Below are 20958 nucleotides of genomic sequence, written 5' to 3'. Positions count from 1 at the left end.
TAGGTAATATTTTTTTAACTAAAATAACTATTTTGCTAATTAATTATTTTCGTAAACTAAAATAATTTTATAATAAAAAATTACTTACAAAATAAATTAAAAAAATTAAAAAAATTATTCATTATTTTTTTATTTTTGTTGTCATATAAAAAAAGTAATACACATAGCTCGTGTATTTTCATCAGTTATTAATAATGAGAATCTTACTATTATTACTTTTATAAATAATATATATTTTTCATGGAAATTTTGTGACAGGGGTGACAAAAAAGTTATTTCAATTTATTTTGATTAGACTCGGTGTTGACCAAAAAAAGTGTCATTATTATAAATAAACTTAATTTTGTTTAGTCATTTTACATTGTTAATTTATTTTTTTGTTTATATTTATTTTGTTATTAAATATGAAAAAAATAAAGTCTACATTTGTTATCTAACTAAAAATATATAAAATATAATTTGGTTCTTATTTGTTATTTTACTATATGTATTTTAACAAAAAAGTTAACCCAACTTATCTAATTTGAACAAACCAACCCAATTTTTGGCTAGAACCCACATTATCTATTGGATGTCAGAACTTGAATGATATTGACTCAGCTTGAATTAGCATTACATGACCCAAGCCTGACCCAATAACGATTTAATGTGATCCAACTCAACTTGATCCAATGACGATTTGACTGAACTCAATTCAATGTGGATACTACTTGACTCAATTAATGATCCATTCGACTAGATTTAATTCAATTTAGCTATAAATAAGCCAAATTGACTCAATTTTATGTGATTCCAACTAGACTCAGCCCAACATTAGCTTGAGCATTTCAAATCTGACGTAATCTACTTGGTTTAACATGAACACAACTTTACTTTTTTCAAAGTGGATCTGACTCGACTAGCCTAAAGGTGGATTCAACTCAATTGAATCCGACCTAACTCGATTCAACCTAAAATAAGTCTCAAATTTACTTGATAATTGATTTTTTGTTCGTAATTAAAAATTATAATCATCATGTTTAGTGTAAAACTTGCATGATGATATTTTTTCATAGTTGAGTCTTAGATTCACTTGATATCTGCAATTTTAATCAAATCAAAGTTTTTCTAAATAGTTTTTTTTTAAAAGAAGTACATAACTCATCTTAGACCAAGATATGTAGGTGTAATGTTTGTCGGTTTTATTTGATTTTTGAAAAAAAATAAATATTTGAAAATTTTATTATTTCTATTATTTTTTCACACTGAATTAAAGGAGATTGTACACTGGAGTGTCAATACCTTCTTCACATGTGATCGACACCCAAATTTAAAGTAATTTTCGAGAGTATTTGTTTTTGATTTTAGATTTTCCATAATTTTTCTTAGCACGTTCTTTTTAAAATTTATTATTTTTTAAAATTGATTAATTTTGATTGCCGTTTCAAGGCTGCAATAGCATCAAGTTGTTCAAAACATTCTCCAGGTGGTAGCTTTACTGAAACTGAGGACCCAGATTTTTCACAGCAAAACTGAATTCTTTTAACGGAAAAGACATTGCTTTCAAACAAGATCTTGAATTACTTAAGTTTGTGTTGTTAGAACGGACTTTAGGGGGTTTGAACAATTTGCTAGTTAAATGATCTTGTTGTCTCCTATTAAATATGAAGGAAGTAAATAACTTGTAGGCGTTTTTGTTTAAAACAAACTCTTATCATAGTAAATTGTACAAATGACTTTAATGCAATGAAGTAAAGAATTTTTATGATAATTACAAAGGATTTTTCATTAAAATGTATAGCATGGAATATTTGGTGTTATTTTAATTATGGGTAGGTTACCAATTAAATAAGTTATTAAGAATTGAGATTATAAGTGTGGAATTTGGTGAATAATTTGTAGTTAATAATAGCTATGTTTGGGAGCGTTGATGAAGTGTTTTAATCCAAAAGGCGATTTAGAAGAAAATGGAGAAATTGTTACAGTAAGGCATGAAGAGAATTGGCATTTGGTGTAGAGGTAGAGGGTGTCAAATTGGGGAGGTGTTGTGTTTGTGTTATGTGGTGGCGTAGTGTAGCGGGGCCATGTGTATAGATAGAATACAAGGAGAGAAGAGCAGAGGAAGAGGTGTAAATGCAAAATTGCGAATGCATGCCTCAATGTTGGATGCTGTTGAGTTCAATATTTTCTCCTCCAATTCCAAATTCCAATTCCAATTCCAATCTCAATTTCAATTTCTTCTTATGCAGTGTAAGCAAATCTAATCTATTTTAGTCCTCTTCCTGAGCGAAAAAACCCTAGATAGAAAGTAAAACACGGACAATGATGAAGAAGAAGAAACAGGTACCGGAGTGGATGAACAGTTCTCTGTGGTCCTCCCCCTCTGACCACCACCGCTTTAGTCCGCCCTCTCCTCCTCCTCCGCCTCCGCCTCCTCCTCCTCCGCCTCCCCCCGTCTCTGTCAGAGAAGATCCTCCAACTAATCACAATGCCTCTCCTTCTTCTTCGTCCGTCGACTCTTCCGCTTCTGCATCCTCTGCCGCCGATGACATCTCCTCTCAGACTCAGCTGTTGACCGAGGTTAGCTTTCCCAATCATTTATCCATGGACTAATTGTTTGTTTTAGGTTTGTTTGGTTGCTAAGTTAGTTTGTGATTAGTTATCTAGGAAGATGATAGACATGCGCGAGTTGAGGAGAGTCGCTTCTCAAGGTATTCCTCGTGCTGCCGCCCCTGCTTTACGCCCTACGCTCTGGAAGGTACCTACCCTCTACGAATTTAATGTCATTTCACACACACAGACACAATCGCAATCACAATTTATGTTGTTTTTCAATCTTCCCAGCTTTTGCTTGGATATCTTCCGTCCGATCGTGCCCTTTGGTCCTCTGAATTAACCAAGAAGAGGTCCCAGTACAGACATTTCAAAGACGACCTCCTCATGAATCCTGTAAGTTCGTTACTTACATCAATTATTTCATTTTATAGAGTCCCAACCACACTTCTGAATGTTTCTGTGCCTAGTCAGTCAGAAATCACGAGGAGGATCTACAACTCTGCTGCTCATGACATCGATGATGCAAAATCTGAGACTCGTATCTTGCTTTCTAGATCACAAATCACTCATGAGGATCACCCTTTGAGTCTAGGCAAGACCAGCATATGGAATCAATTCTTCCAGGTACTAATCTAATATCTATGCAATCTTTTCTCCCTAAATCTAAATATACATCTTATTTACACATAAATATCACCTACTTTACGGTTAAGAAATTACAAAGCCATTTACTGAAATTCTTCCCGTTACTTTCTACACTTAGAGTTACAGTAATCTCAATTGCATGCTAAGTTTCTTGCTTGCTTCTATATGTATATACAATCTGACAGTCATACCTTATCTGTGCAACCATTACCACTGTGTCTGTGGGGGGAATTAGTTTAACACAGCGCAACACTGCTAATGATCTTTCTGTTATCAATATTTTAATCTTTTATGAACTTCTATGCTACTTCCTGTGTCATGACTACTATTACTCAAAACTTAATATAATCTCCTGTACTCCTCTTTTTCTTTTTTCATTTTCCTAGGACACAGAGCTCATAGAGCAGATTGATCGTGATGTAAAACGTACTCATCCGGATATACACTTCTTCTCCGGTGATTCTCAATTGGCAAAATCTAATCAGGTTGTTCCTCTATTTATTTTGAAATTCATATAGACAAATTCAGTAACTCAATCCTTTTTCTTGACTTTCAACTTTTGGGGAATTTTCAGGATGCTTTAAAGAGCATATTAATTATTTTTGCAAAGTTGAACCCAGGTATAAGATATGTTCAAGGGATGAATGAAGTATTGGCCCCTCTCTTCTATGTGTTCAAAAATGACCCCGATGAGGAAAATGCTGTGAGTACATCCTGGCAAACTTAGAAAATGTAGAAATGCTTACTTAGGGAATTGGGACAATAAATATTACCATCTGTACAATGTTTCCTTGTACATAAAACAAAATGAGAAAAGGTGAAATAATTGATATAGCTTTTGGGATTTCTATGTGTAAGGCTATTAATTTTCATGTTTTTCTTATATGTAGAGAAGGAAATAAATATGATGACAGACTTGGTAATTCGGGTTTGGATTCCAGGGTAGAGTTTGCTTGGTATGGTAGGTTGCCCACTTGTTTTACTTAGGACTTTTAGGAACCGGTATGGGCTATCAGGTTTTCCTGATTGCTGCATGGGTTTGGTGTTGACCCCAATGGTTGGTTGTAATATTTTGTATCTTTTCTTTTTCTCTTTAATGCATGTTGCTCTTGAAGCACATGATTGTTGAAGCTTTGGAGTGCCAATGTATTTCAAAGCGTCAGAATGATGATTTCTTGAGTGAAACCTTTTTATAAAAAAATTATGGCCATGGGGATGTTGATAAGAGGTTTTTGTTTCCTAAAAGTTGCTCAGATAGCAGTGATTGATTAATGTAGTTTTATTTTACTCGTGATTTTGAATTTTCCCAGCTGTTTCAAATAACTAAATGCAGGCCTTTGCTGAAGCAGACACATTCTTTTGTTTTGTTGAGCTATTGAGTGGGTTCCAAGATAATTTTTGTCAACAACTTGATAATAGTATTGTTGGAATCCGTTCCACTATTACAAGATTGTCCCAGCTTTTAAAAGAACACGATGAAGAACTGTGGCGTCATCTTGAGGTCACTACTGAGGTAAGAGGCCATTTAAGTACGTGCTCTATCTAAAAGTAAAACTCTTTTAACAATTTGAGAACAGAAGGGTTATATGGGGGAGAAATTTTCCTTAGAACAATGGTGGCCAACTCATTTTGTTTGGCAAATGCATACAAGGGCGAGGAATGAAGACATTGTCCTATCATCTCTTCTCTGTTTTATTAAATTTGTTCTAAAAAGATTTTCATTTCTCCAATATTTTATTCGTAAAATAAATAATAAATAATAAAAGCTCTAGTAAGTGGTTCCTACCTGCTTCATTGATTCAGTGAAGCGTTCTATGTTGCACCTGTCCTTTTTGGACCTTTTTTTTCTTCTGTTTGACTGTTTTTGTGTTCATCTACTAGTTAAGTGTCACTTTTTGTCTTTAATTAATTAGTCGGTACAATGTTTTTAGTTTCAATTTGTCAGATGATTCAAGTACGTGTTTGATTTGGTTATTGAGCTGTTGATCAGAAAAATGACAAATCCCACATTTAAAATTTCAGGTCAATCCCCAATTCTATGCATTTAGGTGGATTACTCTCCTCTTGACTCAGGAATTTAATTTTTCTGACATCCTCCATATTTGGGACGTCATTTTAAGTGATCCAGAGGGTCCACAGGTACAGTTTTGCTCCTATTTTCCTTATACTATATTGGCTTCCCTAAACTTTTCCTTCAATAAAATTAATGGACTGATATTTAACCTCATGGTCCGCCACACTTATCGATTCAATGGTAAGAGATGATATTGGATTTTAAGTTTAGGGTTACTTTAATAATGCTGAAAAGGATAAACAATGATAAAAAGAATCAGGAGTTAGTTTTAAGTTACCCTCCAAGCGAAGTCACATTGTTCAAGGAAAATAAAACAAAACCCCCATAAGAAGCCACAGAAACACATTTGACAGAGAAAACAGTACAAGGAAACACCGCAACTGCCCCAAAACCCTCCTAGGAAATTCCATTCACTAAAGACTGGCAACAAGAGGAGGAACTAGTTTTCTGTTTTAGGTTGTTTATCTTGTTAGCTTTTAGCTATGGTTTGTTTTGCTTGTCAGTTTTAAGTTTTGGAATTCTTAAAACCTAAAACTAGTTTTCAGTTTAATAAATTAGTTCTCAATTTATTGTAGTTTTCATTTTTCAAATTTAAACTGAAATCACGTCAGTCGCAATACTTCTCGAATCACTCTCTCCCTGACAGCAAAAGCTCTCACCATTTCATCATTCCTCAATTAGTCAACTACTCCTTATGTTTTATGAAATACATTAAGACTCGCTGCTCTTTAATGATTATTATGAATATTTCATGAAATTTGAGTTTTTTTTAGCATTATGCATGTAATTTTGTACACCTTACTATATACAAAAATTATTACTCAAATCACTCTCTCCCTGAAAGAAAAAGCTCTTTCCAATTCATCATTCCTCTCAACTAGTCAACTATTCCTTATGTTTTATCCAATACAGTAAGACTTCCGGCTCTTTATTGATTATTATGAATATTTCATGAAATTTAAGCTTTTTTAGCATTATATATGTAATTATGTACACCTTATTACATACAAAAATCATTAAATAGCAGCCATCCTTCTTTCTGCCATTTGGCTATAGCATGTTTGTGGTTGGCCACTGCCTTCCGCTATCTGCAACTGATAAACTCTCCTTCCTCACACCAACCAATGGGTATTGCATGCAATTTTAGTTTTGGATGGTAATGTCCCCAGCAAGCTGCGGCAGGCCTTCATGACGTGCTTTTGAATGTTGGTTGTCTTTTAGCCAAGCAATGCATATTTTCATGTCTCAAATTCAGCTGAGTTCTTTTTTTCTATATGACATCTGTATTCATGACAACAACAGTGTGTTTTGAAACACATTGTGCATCATCATTTTTTACACTGGATCCTGCTACCCATTACAGCCATGTTATTGCCAGCATCATAACATGTATGCTCTTATTGAGGAGTAATTTCGGTTGCGTTTGGTAAATGGATTTGATTGGCATTTGCCATCTATTGTCCAGTGGAAGGAGCTGAGATGCTACTGCCCCCGAGATATGGTATTGGAAAAGGTTTGAATGATCTGTTCTTATAATTAACAATTTGTAAATCAAAACTCATTTTTGTTTTAAAAATGTTTTAAGTGTTTCAAAATTAAGTTAAAAATTAAACTAGCTTTATTTTATTTGAATATATGTTTGGTTAAACTATTTATTTGGTCCTTATAATTTTTTTCTAATTTTAGTCCCTAAATGAGCAAACTAGAAGTTTAGTCCCTAAATAGGAAAACTAGAAGTTTTAGTCCTTATACATGTGTACATGTTAAGTTGTGCTCCCTGGTGAGAACTCTGCAGAAAACCTTTCGACTACGTACAACCTGTATACCAGTTAAGTTGCGGTCCCTGTTGAAGACTCTGCAGAAAACTTTTTGTCTTATATAAAACCGCCATGAAAACTTTCCAAAGATGATAAACTGCCAAACAAAAACTGTATGGGAACTATAACTTACTATTTTTCTTGTATAGGAACTGATTACGGCCTAAGTAAATAGTTCCACGGATGTTTTGCAATATATATTGGAAAACTAAACCGAAAACCTGCAACTATCCAGAAGATGTCCTAATTAAAAACTTATTAAGCATCATTAAGAACAGTTGTCTAAAGTATAACGCTTGCTCTATTGACCTCGACGTGCAAGTGTAATCTGCAGTTTATAGGATCTTTTCTTAAAGGAAAGATGATTAGAACAAGGTCGAAGCTACTTCGTTGTGTTTCGCTTGAGAGAACTAGGGTATGCTACAGCTTACAGGTCATGTGCTTTCCTTGATTGTAGTATTGGAACAATAAATTCCTTTTGTTTATCTTATTGTTGCATAGAACTGGTAATGGTTGGTGAGGACGTCTGAGGAGCTTGTTTTGCAAAATATCTAGTAATTATTTTTTCATTGAGTGAAAATAGAATAAGGAGGAAAATTAACTCTTGCGATACTGTGTAGGAAACACTTCTTAGAATATGCTGCGCAATGCTAATTCTCGTCCGTAGGCGCCTCCTAGCGGGTGATTTCACTTCTAACCTCAAGTTGCTGCAAAGTTATCCCTCTACAAACATTAGTCATTTGCTCCATGTGGCAAACAAGTTACGTGTACAGTCAGGCTAATGAAAGTCACCGTGATTATTTTGCTTTGTTTTTTTTCTCTAACATAGAGTTTTCGATTTTATAATTGTACATTACACTGTAATTATAAATGTTGGTTCGGAGCAGCAACGGGTATTTTTTCGTACTCTGGTTTTGTTATTTTATTTTTAGTTGTAAGTCGAGTTACTATGATCTTGGTGAAATTGGTCTCTATTTTCAGTTATTCACCTCCCGTGCACCCTCAAAAGAATAATAAATTGTTGAAGCTTTAAAACGGGTGATTAGCCCTTGTGGCTTTTAATGGTTATGGTTGTATCCCCACTCACTCGGTTGTTTACTCTCTTCTCGCAAAAAAGTTTACGATGGGTGTTAGCAGAGTCGATGAATGGAGTAGGGAATGTGAGAATTAGAGAAAACGTTTGGTTTTCATGAGCAAGTAAAGTTGGGGATTACAGAAATATAGAAGTTCTATGTATTGACTTGTAATACGTATTTTAAAAGGGAAAGAAAAATAATTTATGATGTCGTTTTATTGTTTTATTGTTCAGTCGTCGAGTCTCATTGGATAACTTCATAAATTATAGACATGCTGCAAAACTACGGCTGTCAAAAGCGTGAAAAAAATAAATAAATTTGAGCTTCACCAAGATTACGTGTTTACTTGAAGTTGATTATTTTTAGAACTTCTGATTTGTCATTACTTTTTTTACCTTTCTCTATCAGTGCCTGGATTACTGTTTCTCAAAATTCTAAGTGCATTTATACGATTTATACCATTGAAACCTATAAAATATTTTTCATGTGCTTCCGCATTGGTGTAAACCTTTTGTTCTATATCATTATTAAGGAATATTGTTTTCAGATTCATCTGATTTACTTTAAAAATAGTGAGCTATTAATGTCATGATTAGTCTTAAAGAACCTTTGGTTAAAAAAAAATCTCCTTATATTTTTGAAAATGATATTGATATTTTGATCCATTTTTTTTACTCATTTTTAATTCATAATTCAATCATCCTTCAATTATCTATTATCCGATGATGATTAGAGTGATGGGTTAAAAATAGGTAGAAAAGAGTGAGTTAAAATATCGTTATTCTTTAGAAAATTCTAATCATGAGTTAATAATTTACCTTATACATGTCGATATTGTCGATATTCTCGATGTTAGAAAAATTCAAGTAAGTCTAAATTTAAGTCCTACGAGTAAAATTAAGAAAGTTGAACATTATAAAAGAATAAATATCCACAAAATTTATTATTTTAAAATGTTTTGGATTAAAAGTGATGTCAAAACTAATGATTTGTTTTGATGATTGGTTTATTCAATGATCAAATATAAACTCTTATATCTAAATTTATTTTGAGAGAACCTACTTATTAAAAAATTCAAACGAGTTTTAAGTTACATTATACTACAAAAATATGAAAAAACTCTAAATTCTAAATAAAATGTTTACTATTTATAAGTATTACATAAATATGATTAGATTTCTCTCACTTTACATAAAGATACATTTTGAAATTTTGGTTTTAATAATAACAAAAAATTCGTCCTTCTTAAACATCTTTCAATTAAAGAAAAAAAAATATATAATTTTCATTACACTTTGAAATTAAAATCATATTTCATTAATGAAAACATGTCTTAATTTATGAATATAGTAATATAAATTTTTTTCATAAATTAAAGTCTCAAAGAAATTAATTTTATAATCTTTATTACGAAGTTATAAAAACATAAGGTCCATTTTGAATTCCTATTAGTATTTCATCCTAATTAACAGTTAAAACATAATAAAATTTAAGTGGGTAAATTTTATTATATTATATACAAATAATTATAATTAATTTTTCAAATATGGTTATAAAATTTAATATATACTTTTCTTATTAAGTATAGGAATATTATCTAGTTGATAAAAGTTATATTAAAATTAAAGTCTTTAACAAATGAATATTTGCATTAACAATAACATCAATAAACAAATAATAATGTTCTAATAAATTTGCACATATTACATATTACATTGTTCAAAAAGAGATTGAATTTGGTCCTCATGTTCCGACCTTAGCTCAGTTGGTAGAGCGGAGGACTGTAGTTGGATGATGTCTGCAGACAATCCTTAGGTCGCTGGTTCGAATCCGGCAGGTCGGATTTTTTTTATATTTTAATTATGTAATAATGTTATATTTTTTTAGATGTAACAAAAAAAATTATTATTTAAATTAAATCACTTATCACAAATCCAGAAAATGCCTGGGCATTTTATATAATAAAAATAATGGATCTCTAAAAATGATTCATCAAGACAAAAACAAAATCACACGTTACTGTTTTGATTTCTTTCATAATTTAGAAAAAAAAGATACCTGACGAAATTACTATCTTTTAACAGGATCTTATGATTTTTTTTATTAAAGAAAAACAATATTTTGAAACTTCTTTAAAAAAGAAAAGTTACACTCATTTCACAACTCTCTAATAATATAATAATGTATATTTAAAATTTAAAATAACAAATAAATATAAATATAGCTAAAATATTATTGTGTTGAACAGTTAAATTAGTACTTTTTGTTATTTGAACTCTAATTTGTTATCCTTTATTATAAGACACACAGAAGAGATTGGGTAATCTTAATCATTGAAATGACATGTATCTACATATATAATAAATTTGGAAACATTATTCAGTTATATTTGTCTAATTATAATAGACAGTTAAAATTAGTTAGGAGATTACAACTGTGCGAAGATGTAAGGTGTAAATATAGTTATATGGTTCCTTTACAGCTGTGATGATGAGGATGAGAAACTAATTACTTATGAAAAGAAAAAGATTTGTTGAGACCTCAAAGATTAATACTCCCACTTGACAACTGTGGGCAACCATTGCATAACCTGTATCATCAGATAATCATGGGTATATATATGTGATATACCTGCTCTTTCAAGCTCCACAGATCAATTATTGATTCAGTAAATTTTCATTGTTGGTCTCAAATATTGATATTCATTAACTGGTGCGAAAAATGGCGATAAATGCAAGTGAAACGATGTTCCTGTCAATCACGCAAGTGGATGAAAGGAGACAAAAGTACGAGGTGTGTCTTGATGCTCCACCCCACATTGTTTCAGATGGGTTATGGCGTAGCAGCCCACAAAATACAAGAACTCCAATGAGATCTTTTCTCCCCTTGTTTGAGTTACAAGTCCTTCTAATATTTGCCATCACCCAAATCTGTCGACTCATCCTCATGCCCTTCAAAGTTCCTCTCTTTATTTCCCAGATGATGGTATGTCTCAATCAACACTTGTTTTTTCTGCAATTAATTGTATGTATTCATGAAATGATGAATTTGTTTGTATACACAGGCTGGGCTAATTCTGCAAGCTCTTTTTGTGGGGGAACCAGTGGGGTCGTACATGAGGGTGCTGTTTCCGTATGGAACTCACGACACCATCACAACAATAACGTCGATCGGTTTTGTGCTTTTCATTTTCATAAACGGTGTGCAGATGGATTTTAGCTTGATAACAAGAATGGGGAAGAAGGCATGGACCATTGCCATTACAGGATTGGTAGTGCCGATACTCACCGCAGTTGCATTCGTGTCCGTACTCAAATATCCACTGCTTGAAGTCGTCGATCGTAACTACCACAGTTTCCTTGTTGCATTGGTCTCCCACACTATCATTTCATTTGCCGTCATTGCTTCCCTTCTCAATGAACTTCAAATCCAAAACTCCGAACTTGGCAAATTGGCATTGTCTGCCGCATTGGTCAGTGACATATTGTGCACGTGCGCTACCACCATCGGCACTGTTTTTATGTTTAGTGAGGGTCATAGTTCCAAAGAGATTATTACAAACCTCGTTGGTTTGTTTGCAATGGCTGTCTCTGTTCCATTGGTGTGTCGCCCAGCAATGTTTTGGATCGTCAGACACACCCCAGAAGGAAGACCTGTGAAAGATGGTTACCTCTACGTCATCATCGTACTGCTCTTTGTCTTAGGTTGGGTTTCGGTTAAAATAAACCAGGAATTCGTGCTCGGAGCTTTCATTCTGGGATTGGCCGTGCCGGAGGGACCTCCACTTGGATCTGCATTGGTCAAGAAGCTTAACTTCTTCGGTACCACCTTCCTTCTGCCGATCTTCATCACCATCTGCATGCTGAAAGCTGATTTTTCCTCCACTTATTCCTCCACATCGGTTTTCGCTGTCTCTCTCGTCATCATGCTCACCCACCTGGTCAAAATTATATCCTGCATTCTACCCGCCCTCTTCTGCAACATGCCCTTCCGTGATGCTCTCTCCCTCTCACTCATTTTAAACTCCAAAGGCGTTGTGGAAATCGGACTCTACTGCTTCTTATACGACTACAAGGTCGTCATCTATCTCATCTTATTCTATACCATTATGCCTAATCCAGATTTTCCAATATAGATTGAAACAAAAAAACAAAACTTTTGCAGATAATCGATGGGCTGACGTACGGAATAATGATTCTGAGCATAATCGTGGTAGCGTGCATAGTGCAATGGTCTGTGAGGTTTTTGTACGACCCTTCAAGAAAATACGCCGGGTACCAAAAGAGGAACATCATGAGCTTAAGAGCTTGGTCGGAGCTGAGGATACTGGTGTGCATTCACAAGCCAAGCCACATATCGTCGATGATAGACATGATTGACCTGTGTTGTCCAACGGCAGAAAGTCCAATCATAGTGGATGCATTGCATCTGATAGAGCTGGTGGGACGCGCCTTGCCAATTTTCATCCCCCATCGCATTCAAAGGCAGGAATCGGGGGTTCAACACAGGTCGTACTCAGATGACGTAATTCTTGCTTTCGACGTTTACGAGCACGAGAACCCTCACGTGGTGACGGCGTACCCTTGCACCGCAGTGTCTCCGCCGAGCCTGATGTACGAAGACGTTTGCAACCTTGCCTTTGACAAGGTGGCGTCCATCATAATTCTTCCGTTTCATCTGAGATGGTCGACGGACGGGGAAGTGGAATCGGAGGAGAAGAGCATAAGGGCACTGAATATTAGGGTGCTAGAAAAAGCTCCATGCTCGGTTGGGATCCTGGTGTCGCGAGGTTCGCAGAGGATGAGGGAGGAGGAGTCGATTCGAGTGGGGTTGATTTACGTGGGGGGAGAGGACGACGAGGAGGCGCTGTGCATAGCGAAGAGAGCGATGATGAAGAGAGGGATGAAGCTGGTGGTGTACCACCTGGTGTACGAGGCAGAGAAGGAGTGGGATGAAAGGGAAGCCATGGAAGAGATGAAACACAACATAAGGTACCAACAGATAGTGGCGAAGGAAGGGTCTGAGACAGCAGCGTTTCTGAGTGAGGTGGCGAAAGAGCATGACTTCTTCATCGTGGGAAGGAGGCATGGGATTGAGTCCCCTCAGACTCAGGGACTCACAAACTGGAGCGAATTCCCGGAGTTAGGTGTGATCGGAGACTTTCTGGCCTCACCGGATTTGGAGAGCCGCGCATCAATTTTGGTGGTGCAGCAACAAGTCGCACTCAAGCCTCGCAAAGGCTGGTTATTTTAGTTCTCTTCTCTCCCCTCCTCTCTCTCATGTCCTCTCACCTTAATTTCTGTCATCTTTTTATAACATTTCCATTTTCTTTCTTCCTTCTGCCTTCTAATCCTGTTCCTTCTCATTTATAATATTTTATTCGCAATTTTCTTTTTCTAACCTATTCTTACCAATAGTAACTTAAAAGAAACGGGTAAAAGACTAAAATAAAATAAAGTGACAAAAGAAATATTTACAAACACGAGGGCAAAATGATATCTTTGACACCAAATATCTCGGGAAAAAGTTATTTTGACACGGTTTGACATTAATTTTTTTTAATAAAATATTATTATTTAAATAAAATATTAATTTATATAAGTGTCAAATAGTAATATAAACGTAAAACTACCATCCTCTCAGATTTTATTACTCCCGACGAGAGATTTAACATTTTTTAAAAGCGTTTCACTATTTTGAAATTCGGTTAACTTTTACATTTTATATTTATTATTTTATTTTATTAATATAATAATTTACTTTTTTTATAAGGTATAATTACTCTTATAGTACCCAGTTTGGAGTTAGAGTGTCAAATAGATACCCGATTTAAAAAAGTGTCAATTGCATTCCAACTTTTGAAAAAGTGCTTCAATTATGTTCCTTTCGGAGAGTTGACCAACGCCGTTAGTCAACGTGCCATGTGTTAGTTTGTGGTTTTTTTTTTTATTTTTTTAAAAAATTTTAAATTTTTTTTAAATTTTTGAAAAAAAAAATAAAAATGCCACATGTCGAGTCCCTGTGTGTAACATGTGGCATTGTGAGTGCCACGTGACATTGCAATGTCACGTGTCAGTGTCACTATCATATGTCATTGTGTTGATTTCAATTTAGTTCTCATATATGTCTTTTTGTTTCAATTTAGTACCTAAGTACGTGTATGTGATTCAATTTTGTCCCAATTTTTTTTAATAATTAAAATATTTTTGTAATCCATTTTTTATAAGATTAAAAATAATTAAGTATAAATATTTTTACAAAATTAAGTATTAATATTTATATTGTTCCTCTCAATTTCATACCAAATTTATTATTTATATAAATGTTATACTAATATTTTTTATTAAAAATGACTTTTTAACATATTACTTTATTAATTACTTTTTTATTAAGTACTCATGTTTTGTTAATTTTTGTTTTAAATAGAACAATATAATCTCTTACTAATTTTAAACAAAAATTTCTATTTGTTTGAATGTTATACTAATTTTTTTTAATTAAAAATGACTTAATAAATTGACTTTTACCACTAAATTTTAATATAAATATCAAATACTTAATTTTTGTTAAACTTTTATACTTAAATACTTTTAATTTTATGAAAAAATGAATTTTAATTATTAAAAAAACTGGACAAAATTGAATCAGATACACATACTTAGGTATTAAATTGAAACAAAAAAACATATATGGGAACTAATTCGAAATCAATACAATGACATCTGATAACGATACTGACACGTGACACCCACAATGACACGTGTCATACCTAGATACTTGACATGTGGCATTTTTATTTTTTTTTCAAAATATTTTTTAAAAAATTTTAAAAAATTTTAAAAAATCACAGATCGACACGTGACATGTTGAATAATAACATTAGTCAACTTTGTATGAAAGAGACCTAATTGAAACAGTTTCTCAAAAGTTGAGATACAATTGATACTTTCTTTAAACCGGATATCTATTTGACACCTTATCCCAAACTGGATACTATATGTTAAAAATCAATTTTCTTTTAAAAAATTTGGTGCGCTGAGTGTCGTTTGACAGAGAAGGGCAATAAGGTAATTATGATGAGTGCTTTCGAATTTGAATTTGGATCATCTTTTGGGTTTCAGTCAGGTTCAATTTTGCATCCCCGCCCTTGCTTTTACTCTCACTTTCATTTTGTCTGCCATGCATTTTCTGAGTTTCTTTTAGGTTTCCGAAGTTGTTTTGAGTATCAGTTTCTTTGTAAACCATTTATATTTGGGTCTCCCCTTCTCCATTGATGCTTGTACCAACTATCGTGCTACTGGGTCAGTGAGAGGAATAGATGCTCTGTCATCACTAAGTTCTTTTGTTAAGGTTTCTGTTTTCTTTGCGCTTGTGTTTTCTGCGTTTGCCAAATGGAGATTATAATGCCTTAAACGAGTCCGCAATAGTTGTGCTGGATTTTGAGAGAAAGATGGCTAAAGAACAACCTAACGACCTCCGCAGGTATTGGTTCATTTACCGTCTTCTCATTCTAATTACCCTCTCTCTCTCTCTCTCTCTCTCTCTCTCTTACGATTGTTGTATGTTTGTTTCAGTCGAATCGCGCAGATTCAGAAGCTTTACGACGTTGACCGCGATTTCAACCCTTTGGAATTGGATACCCCCAGTCACTGCGCTCTTCATCTTGAGGTTAGATTAGGTTACCCGTTCTCATTCGTGGCTGTTCACAATTCCCAACGGCTTCCTATCTATTCACTTTCAATTTTCAATACTACAGAATACACTGCAGCACATTGTATCCGACTTCCCTTCTTTCGAAACTGAAGGTTCTTTTCTGTTACTCCCTTCTCTCTACTCATTTCATCTCATTTTGTGTGAGAATTGAGTCTTAACTTTTGTTGCCCCACTCCAGATGCTTACATAAACCAGTTGCAAGAGGAGCTTCGCACTGTCCACCTTCAATCTGCCCAAATGGCTGACCAGATTGGCCTTCTTACCAAAATTCACAACGATGGTCTCTCCCTCACCCACTCACACTCGCACTCGCCAGCACCTACCATCTATTAATCCCATTCATGTTATCTGTCTTCTCTATTAGTATTACTATTTAGTCACCATCGTTAATCATTCCACATTTTGCTTCTTACTCCGCTCTCTCCAGATTCTGCAATATTGCTGGCCAAACTTGAAGAATTGGACTTTTCTTTACATTATATTCAGTCAAAGGTTGCTGCTTCCTACTTGGTTCTCTTGTAAATTAAGAACATGTTTGTGTTTTATATTGTTTGTGGCTAATTCCTTTGCTCGCTCTGATGAGCAGCTGTTGTGAATTTCGTTAGTTATTACTATATCCACTTCATTAACCATCCCTTTGGCAAAGGCGGAGTTGTAGTGGGGTTCATATTTTGATGTTAGCTTTTAATAACTACAGGATCAGAAGAACATATCTGAGGCTACTGAAGGCATTGATTCCCCAATTCTGAGAGATGATTGTTCAAATTTAGCCGCTGAAAATCTGGACAAAAATTTAGAGGTGTTGTTCACACTGAGAAACCATGCTACTTTCTTGGAGATTGAATTGAATATAATTAGTTTCAAAGACATGCAGACTATATGACATCTATAAAGAGTAATTTTTTTGTTCATATGTTGCAGCTATTTCAACTTGAAAATAAGATTGATGAAATGAAGTTGATTGTAAAGTCTCTGCAGAATCTTCAGTTCACAGTCAAGTGGCGAGTCAGCTTTCACTTACACTTCAAATGTTTATCTGTGATTCTGTGTCACAGCTTACTCATCTTGTTCCCTTATTCAGGTTTGAAGTTGTAGAGCAGATTGAGGATGCGCTCACGGGTCTAAAAGTGCTTGCATTTGATGAGAATTGCATTAGGTTGTCATTGCAGACTTACATGCCATCATCTGAGGGCATTTCTTATCAGCTGAGTGTTCAAGAAGATGCCGTTGATGAGCTGAATCATGAGTTGTTAATTGAGGTTTTTGAGGGGACTATGAAGTTAAAGAATGTCCAGGTATGAAAATAGGTCTTCAAGAAACAATTACTTTTGGTTTAAGTTAGTGATCTTTATTATACTATTCCAGTGGCTTTATAATTATCATTAATATCATTAATTCATTAGTATCTTGCTAAGTTCAGATAATGACTGATCTGTTAGTGTTTTAAACTTTTATACTTTATGATGCATCTTTTCATATCACAGGGGAAGGGGACAGGTATCATTCTCAGAAATTTCTGGATATATCATTTCATATCACAGTGGTTCCTACGCCATTTATTGTTATATGTAGTTTAGTTCTTTTATTGTTGGTGATAAATGTTCAGTAACTAGAAACATTGGAGAATAAGTTTAGAAGTTTCAACAGTCGTGGAGCTTGTAGAGATTGTGGGTCTTGGATATAGAGGTGAAAGAGAGATAAACGAGGCTAAAAAACTGAATTAATATTACCAACTATATGTTACAATGTGATCACATGTTTGATAAACTTTTTCCTTATATTATGTTGATATGAAAGATTTTATCACCCTCACAATATGCAATACATTTTTTAAGATACCAGTCGTAATTTGATGGAAGGTTTTACTTATTTTTCACTTTCCCAAATTGTGTACCCTAACTTTTCTTGTATACCTACTATCAGATTTCGCTTTGAACTTAGATTTCACATACATGATTTGAGAGGGAGAATTTATCAGATTAAGTGCTCTAGGAATTTATATCAATTCATTAGTACTGTTGTTTCATACTTTTATTGAATCTTGGCAGAACACAACAATGCAGTGCTCTAGGAATTTATATATATTCATTAGTACTGTTGTTTCATACTTTTAATGAGATCCTGCCAGAACACAACAATGCATTTACTTTTTTCTTTCCTAATCTCCTTTGAGTATGTAGTGTAGGATGTTTTGATATGATACCATTTATTTATGCCGCAAGGACATGTGAAAAGCTTAAACTTGTGAATTTAATTTTCCATTTTTGTAATTCTTGTTTTCTTCAGATGATTTAATAAATTTCTTGGATTTACTATTTAGGTTTCTCCAAATGATATATATTTGAGCGACATTGTTGATTATGCAAAGTCTGTCAGGTTTGCCATATCCTCATTTTTCTCTTAATCATGGTTCCCAGATTTCTTGTGGCCACCACTCATGCCTTGACATTCATTTACCATGCAGCAATTTCTCGTTGCAGTGGTTTATACAGAAAGTGCAAGATAGAATTTTACAAAGCACACTTAGGAGTCTTGTAATAAAGGATGCTAATAAATCAAGGTGAGACTGTTTGGCTTTGATGCTCTTAAATTGGGATATCTTCAGTATCTCTTTACATTTTTTGGGTCAATGCAGATATTCACTTGAATACTTGGACAAAGATGAGACTATTGTGGCTCATATGGCAGGAGGAACTGATGCGTACATAAAGTTGTCGCATGGCTGGCCCATATTTGGTTCTCCATTGAAGCTTATATGCATAAAGGGATCAGATGATTTGAAGAGAGCTTCTCTGAGTTTTCATTGCAAAGTTGAGGTGCGGGAATTTCAGTCTATATTAGCTACAAAACTTCTGCCTTCATTTTTCCTTGTGGTTTATGGATATTTCCGTAGAGTATCAATGTGGTATCAGGGTTTTAAGCTCAAACTGTTCTTACTTAATTGTTTGCTGAACCTATTGAAATCTCATATTAGCTTAGTCCTAGATGTATTTTTAGTTTCTTTTGACAACTAGAAAACTAATATAGTGGCTCAGCTAGTTCTAGTCTAAATGCAGTAATATAATATGTCTCCTAAAGTGTTCGTATAATTGCAGTTTGAGACCAGGGTTGTGATGGAGGTTATTAAATGTTAAAGGGGTTCAAGCTTGAACATAAATATAACCCACTTACATTTAAATCCACTTTTTGAAACTACGTCAACTTTCAATGTAAATTTGGAAAAAGGAAATAATATAAGTTTATGAAGCAGTAAATCCTCCCATTTTTGTTCATTTATCTTTTTCTGATTGATCAACCGAATTGAATGGTGTTGTGATCGTGTAGTTGACCTCACATACTAGTATAAGATTTTGTTGTAGTATTCATTTTAACCACACCATATTGGTGGATTTATACTTGACATGTTGACCATGCTTTCGATTTTCAGAAGTTGGTCAATTCTTTAGATACTCATGTTCGTCAAAATATATCAAGCTTCGTAGATGCTATTGAAAAAATACTCATAGAACAGCTGCAGCTTGATCTTCGGGTCAGTGATACTTCAGGCTAAGGATACTGTCAGTTCATCATCTATCATACTAATTGTATATATCTCCACAACTATAACCTTTATTTGGGGTTGAAATGCTGCATCACGTCATGAATCTTGTTTTCTATTTCATGAAACAGATTGTTAAAATGTCTTGTAAAGGTTATTTTCTACAAGTTAAACTTGAAACTGTCATGCCAAATTGGCTTTTGTGACATCTGAATAGTCTGTAACAGATAATATATTTGCCAATGTACTGGAATTGAAAATTTTGACAGTTTTCCTCTTGATCGTAATATGACATCCATTTGTTCTGTTGCTTTAGTCAAATTGGTTTTGAGTTGTTGTAAAACGGAGTTGGAAATGCTTCTTAGTGTCGCACACAATTTTACTTGACAGTAGAAAAAAATGTTCTTTTATAGGTATGTTTGAGTTTTTGGTTCTTTATGTGAAAACGTAAAATATTTTTTTTAAGTTAAATCGTTATATATATATATATATATATAGTTTAAATATGATTTTCTAGAGAAGTTAATTTATGATTTTTAGAATTTATGTAAATGAAAATGAAGTTTTTTTTTTAGACGTGAATAGATCTTCCTTCTCTCAATTTGATTTGGTCTTCTCAACTGTTTAGTTTAGACAAAAACAAAAACAAAAGTTATTCAATATGTGTAAGTACTTTTTGCATCATAAATCAACAAAAAAGTTATTCATTATATAATTTGTAAAATAGTTATTACTAAAATTTTAAAACTTTGTAATTGGATTATAATATAAAATGTTAGATTATGCACTCATACACATAGATAACAAATAAGCAATTAAACCCTTTTAAATTGAACAATCCCTAATACCTCATAAAACGGTAAGCAGAAACATAACTGGATTTGCCAAAGGTATTTAATCTTCCAAATATGAAGCACACTTTAGGTTCTTCTTGATTTTTTTTTTTTTTTCTGATGGGATGAAGAGAGAGGAACAACAATAGGTTTCAAAGTTGAATACAAAAAGAAGTTTCAACTCTTTTATAGATGCTATAGGTAAATTTGATATTTTTGTTTATTTTTTTTAATTTCTATTTCTATTGTTAACTTCCTCTTATATCATCAAAGTAGTATATTTTGAATAATTATAAAAAAAATTATTTGTTAGAATTATAATTATAATAAAAGATTATAAATTTATTAGATTAAAAATAAAAATAAAAGAATATTAAATTAATTGATAATTAAAAACAAAAATAATATATTTAACAAAAACAAAAATAATATATTATTGAAAAATAATATATTATTGAAAAAATAATATTAAAAAGCAACATATTTAACAAGGAGAAAAATAAAAAGAAATAACATATTTATTATTTTACTAAAATTAATTGATAATTATTGCCTATTTTAAATGATTTGTACGGAGTATAATAATTTATTTAAAATTTGTTAAAGGTTTAATCATGTTTTAAATTTTGTATAAATTTAAAAAACCTTCAATTTGACTCTCTATTAAATTTTTGGTGATCTATTAAGTTTTCACAAATTTATTTTTTTTTTAAGTAAGTATAGTTAG

The 20958-nt window shown here is 33.2% G+C and overlaps 3 protein-coding genes and 1 non-coding gene across 5 annotated transcripts; all 4 read left to right on the top strand.

Moving 5' to 3' along the window:
* Positions 1-1881: 1881 nt before the first annotated feature.
* LOC114193508 (uncharacterized) lies at positions 1882-8106 on the top strand. Of its 2 annotated transcripts, XM_028083338.2 has the most exons (10): positions 1882-2559; positions 2639-2737; positions 2824-2928; positions 3007-3159; positions 3567-3665; positions 3755-3883; positions 4514-4693; positions 5203-5319; positions 7406-7504; positions 7692-8106. In XM_028083338.2, the coding sequence occupies exons 1-10, from the start codon at positions 2302-2304 to the stop codon at positions 7851-7853; spliced, it is 1401 nt and encodes a 466-aa protein (XP_027939139.2). In that variant the 5' UTR covers positions 1882-2301; the 3' UTR covers positions 7854-8106. The 2 variants fall into 2 exon arrangements, with proteins under 2 accessions (XP_027939139.2, XP_027939147.2); XM_028083346.2 differs by lacking the exon at positions 7406-7504 and having other exon boundaries at positions 1887-2559.
* Positions 8107-9897: 1791 nt separating this feature from the next.
* TRNAY-GUA (transfer RNA tyrosine (anticodon GUA)) lies at positions 9898-9990 on the top strand. The gene is made up of 2 exons: positions 9898-9934; positions 9955-9990. It is a non-coding gene; the product is annotated as a tRNA-Tyr (tRNA).
* A 671-nt stretch (positions 9991-10661) lies between these two features.
* On the top strand, positions 10662-13443 carry LOC114191310 (cation/H(+) antiporter 8-like). The gene is made up of 3 exons (XM_028080483.2): positions 10662-11132; positions 11212-12222; positions 12312-13443. The coding sequence occupies exons 1-3, from the start codon at positions 10869-10871 to the stop codon at positions 13398-13400; spliced, it is 2364 nt and encodes a 787-aa protein (XP_027936284.1). The 5' UTR covers positions 10662-10868; the 3' UTR covers positions 13401-13443.
* A 1817-nt stretch (positions 13444-15260) lies between these two features.
* On the top strand, positions 15261-19694 carry LOC114179176 (reverse transcriptase-like protein). The gene is made up of 12 exons (XM_028065419.2): positions 15261-15629; positions 15722-15815; positions 15904-15952; positions 16039-16140; positions 16288-16352; positions 16558-16659; positions 16782-16861; positions 16942-17155; positions 18181-18236; positions 18325-18420; positions 18496-18676; positions 19288-19694. The coding sequence occupies exons 1-12, from the start codon at positions 15598-15600 to the stop codon at positions 19408-19410; spliced, it is 1194 nt and encodes a 397-aa protein (XP_027921220.1). The 5' UTR covers positions 15261-15597; the 3' UTR covers positions 19411-19694.
* Positions 19695-20958: the final 1264 nt, after the last annotated feature.

Source organism: Vigna unguiculata, chromosome 1, assembly GCF_037176805.1.
Source record: "Vigna unguiculata cultivar grain cowpea cultivar isolate G323 ecotype 2 chromosome 1, ASM3717680v1, whole genome shotgun sequence".
NCBI classification, from domain to species: Eukaryota; Viridiplantae; Streptophyta; class Magnoliopsida; order Fabales; family Fabaceae; genus Vigna; species Vigna unguiculata.
This window is presented reverse-complemented; position numbering and strand designations above follow the sequence as displayed.

Coding starts and splice junctions, on each gene's coding strand:
- LOC114193508 (XM_028083338.2), top strand. CDS start 2,302: ATGATGAAGAAGAAGAAACAGGTACCGGAGTGGATGAACAGTTCTCTG. Junction 2,560..2,638: donor AGACTCAGCTGTTGACCGAG/GTTAGCTTTCCC, acceptor GTTTGTGATTAG/TTATCTAGGAAGATGATAGA. Junction 3,884..4,513: donor ACCCCGATGAGGAAAATGCT/GTGAGTACATCC, acceptor AACTAAATGCAG/GCCTTTGCTGAAGCAGACAC.
- LOC114191310 (XM_028080483.2), top strand. CDS start 10,869: ATGGCGATAAATGCAAGTGAAACGATGTTCCTGTCAATCACGCAAGTG. Junction 11,133..11,211: donor TCTTTATTTCCCAGATGATG/GTATGTCTCAAT, acceptor TTGTATACACAG/GCTGGGCTAATTCTGCAAGC. Junction 12,223..12,311: donor GCTTCTTATACGACTACAAG/GTCGTCATCTAT, acceptor AAACTTTTGCAG/ATAATCGATGGGCTGACGTA.
- LOC114179176 (XM_028065419.2), top strand. CDS start 15,598: ATGGCTAAAGAACAACCTAACGACCTCCGCAG. Junction 15,630..15,721: donor CAACCTAACGACCTCCGCAG/GTATTGGTTCAT, acceptor TGTTTGTTTCAG/TCGAATCGCGCAGATTCAGA. Junction 18,677..19,287: donor GTTTTCATTGCAAAGTTGAG/GTGCGGGAATTT, acceptor TTCGATTTTCAG/AAGTTGGTCAATTCTTTAGA.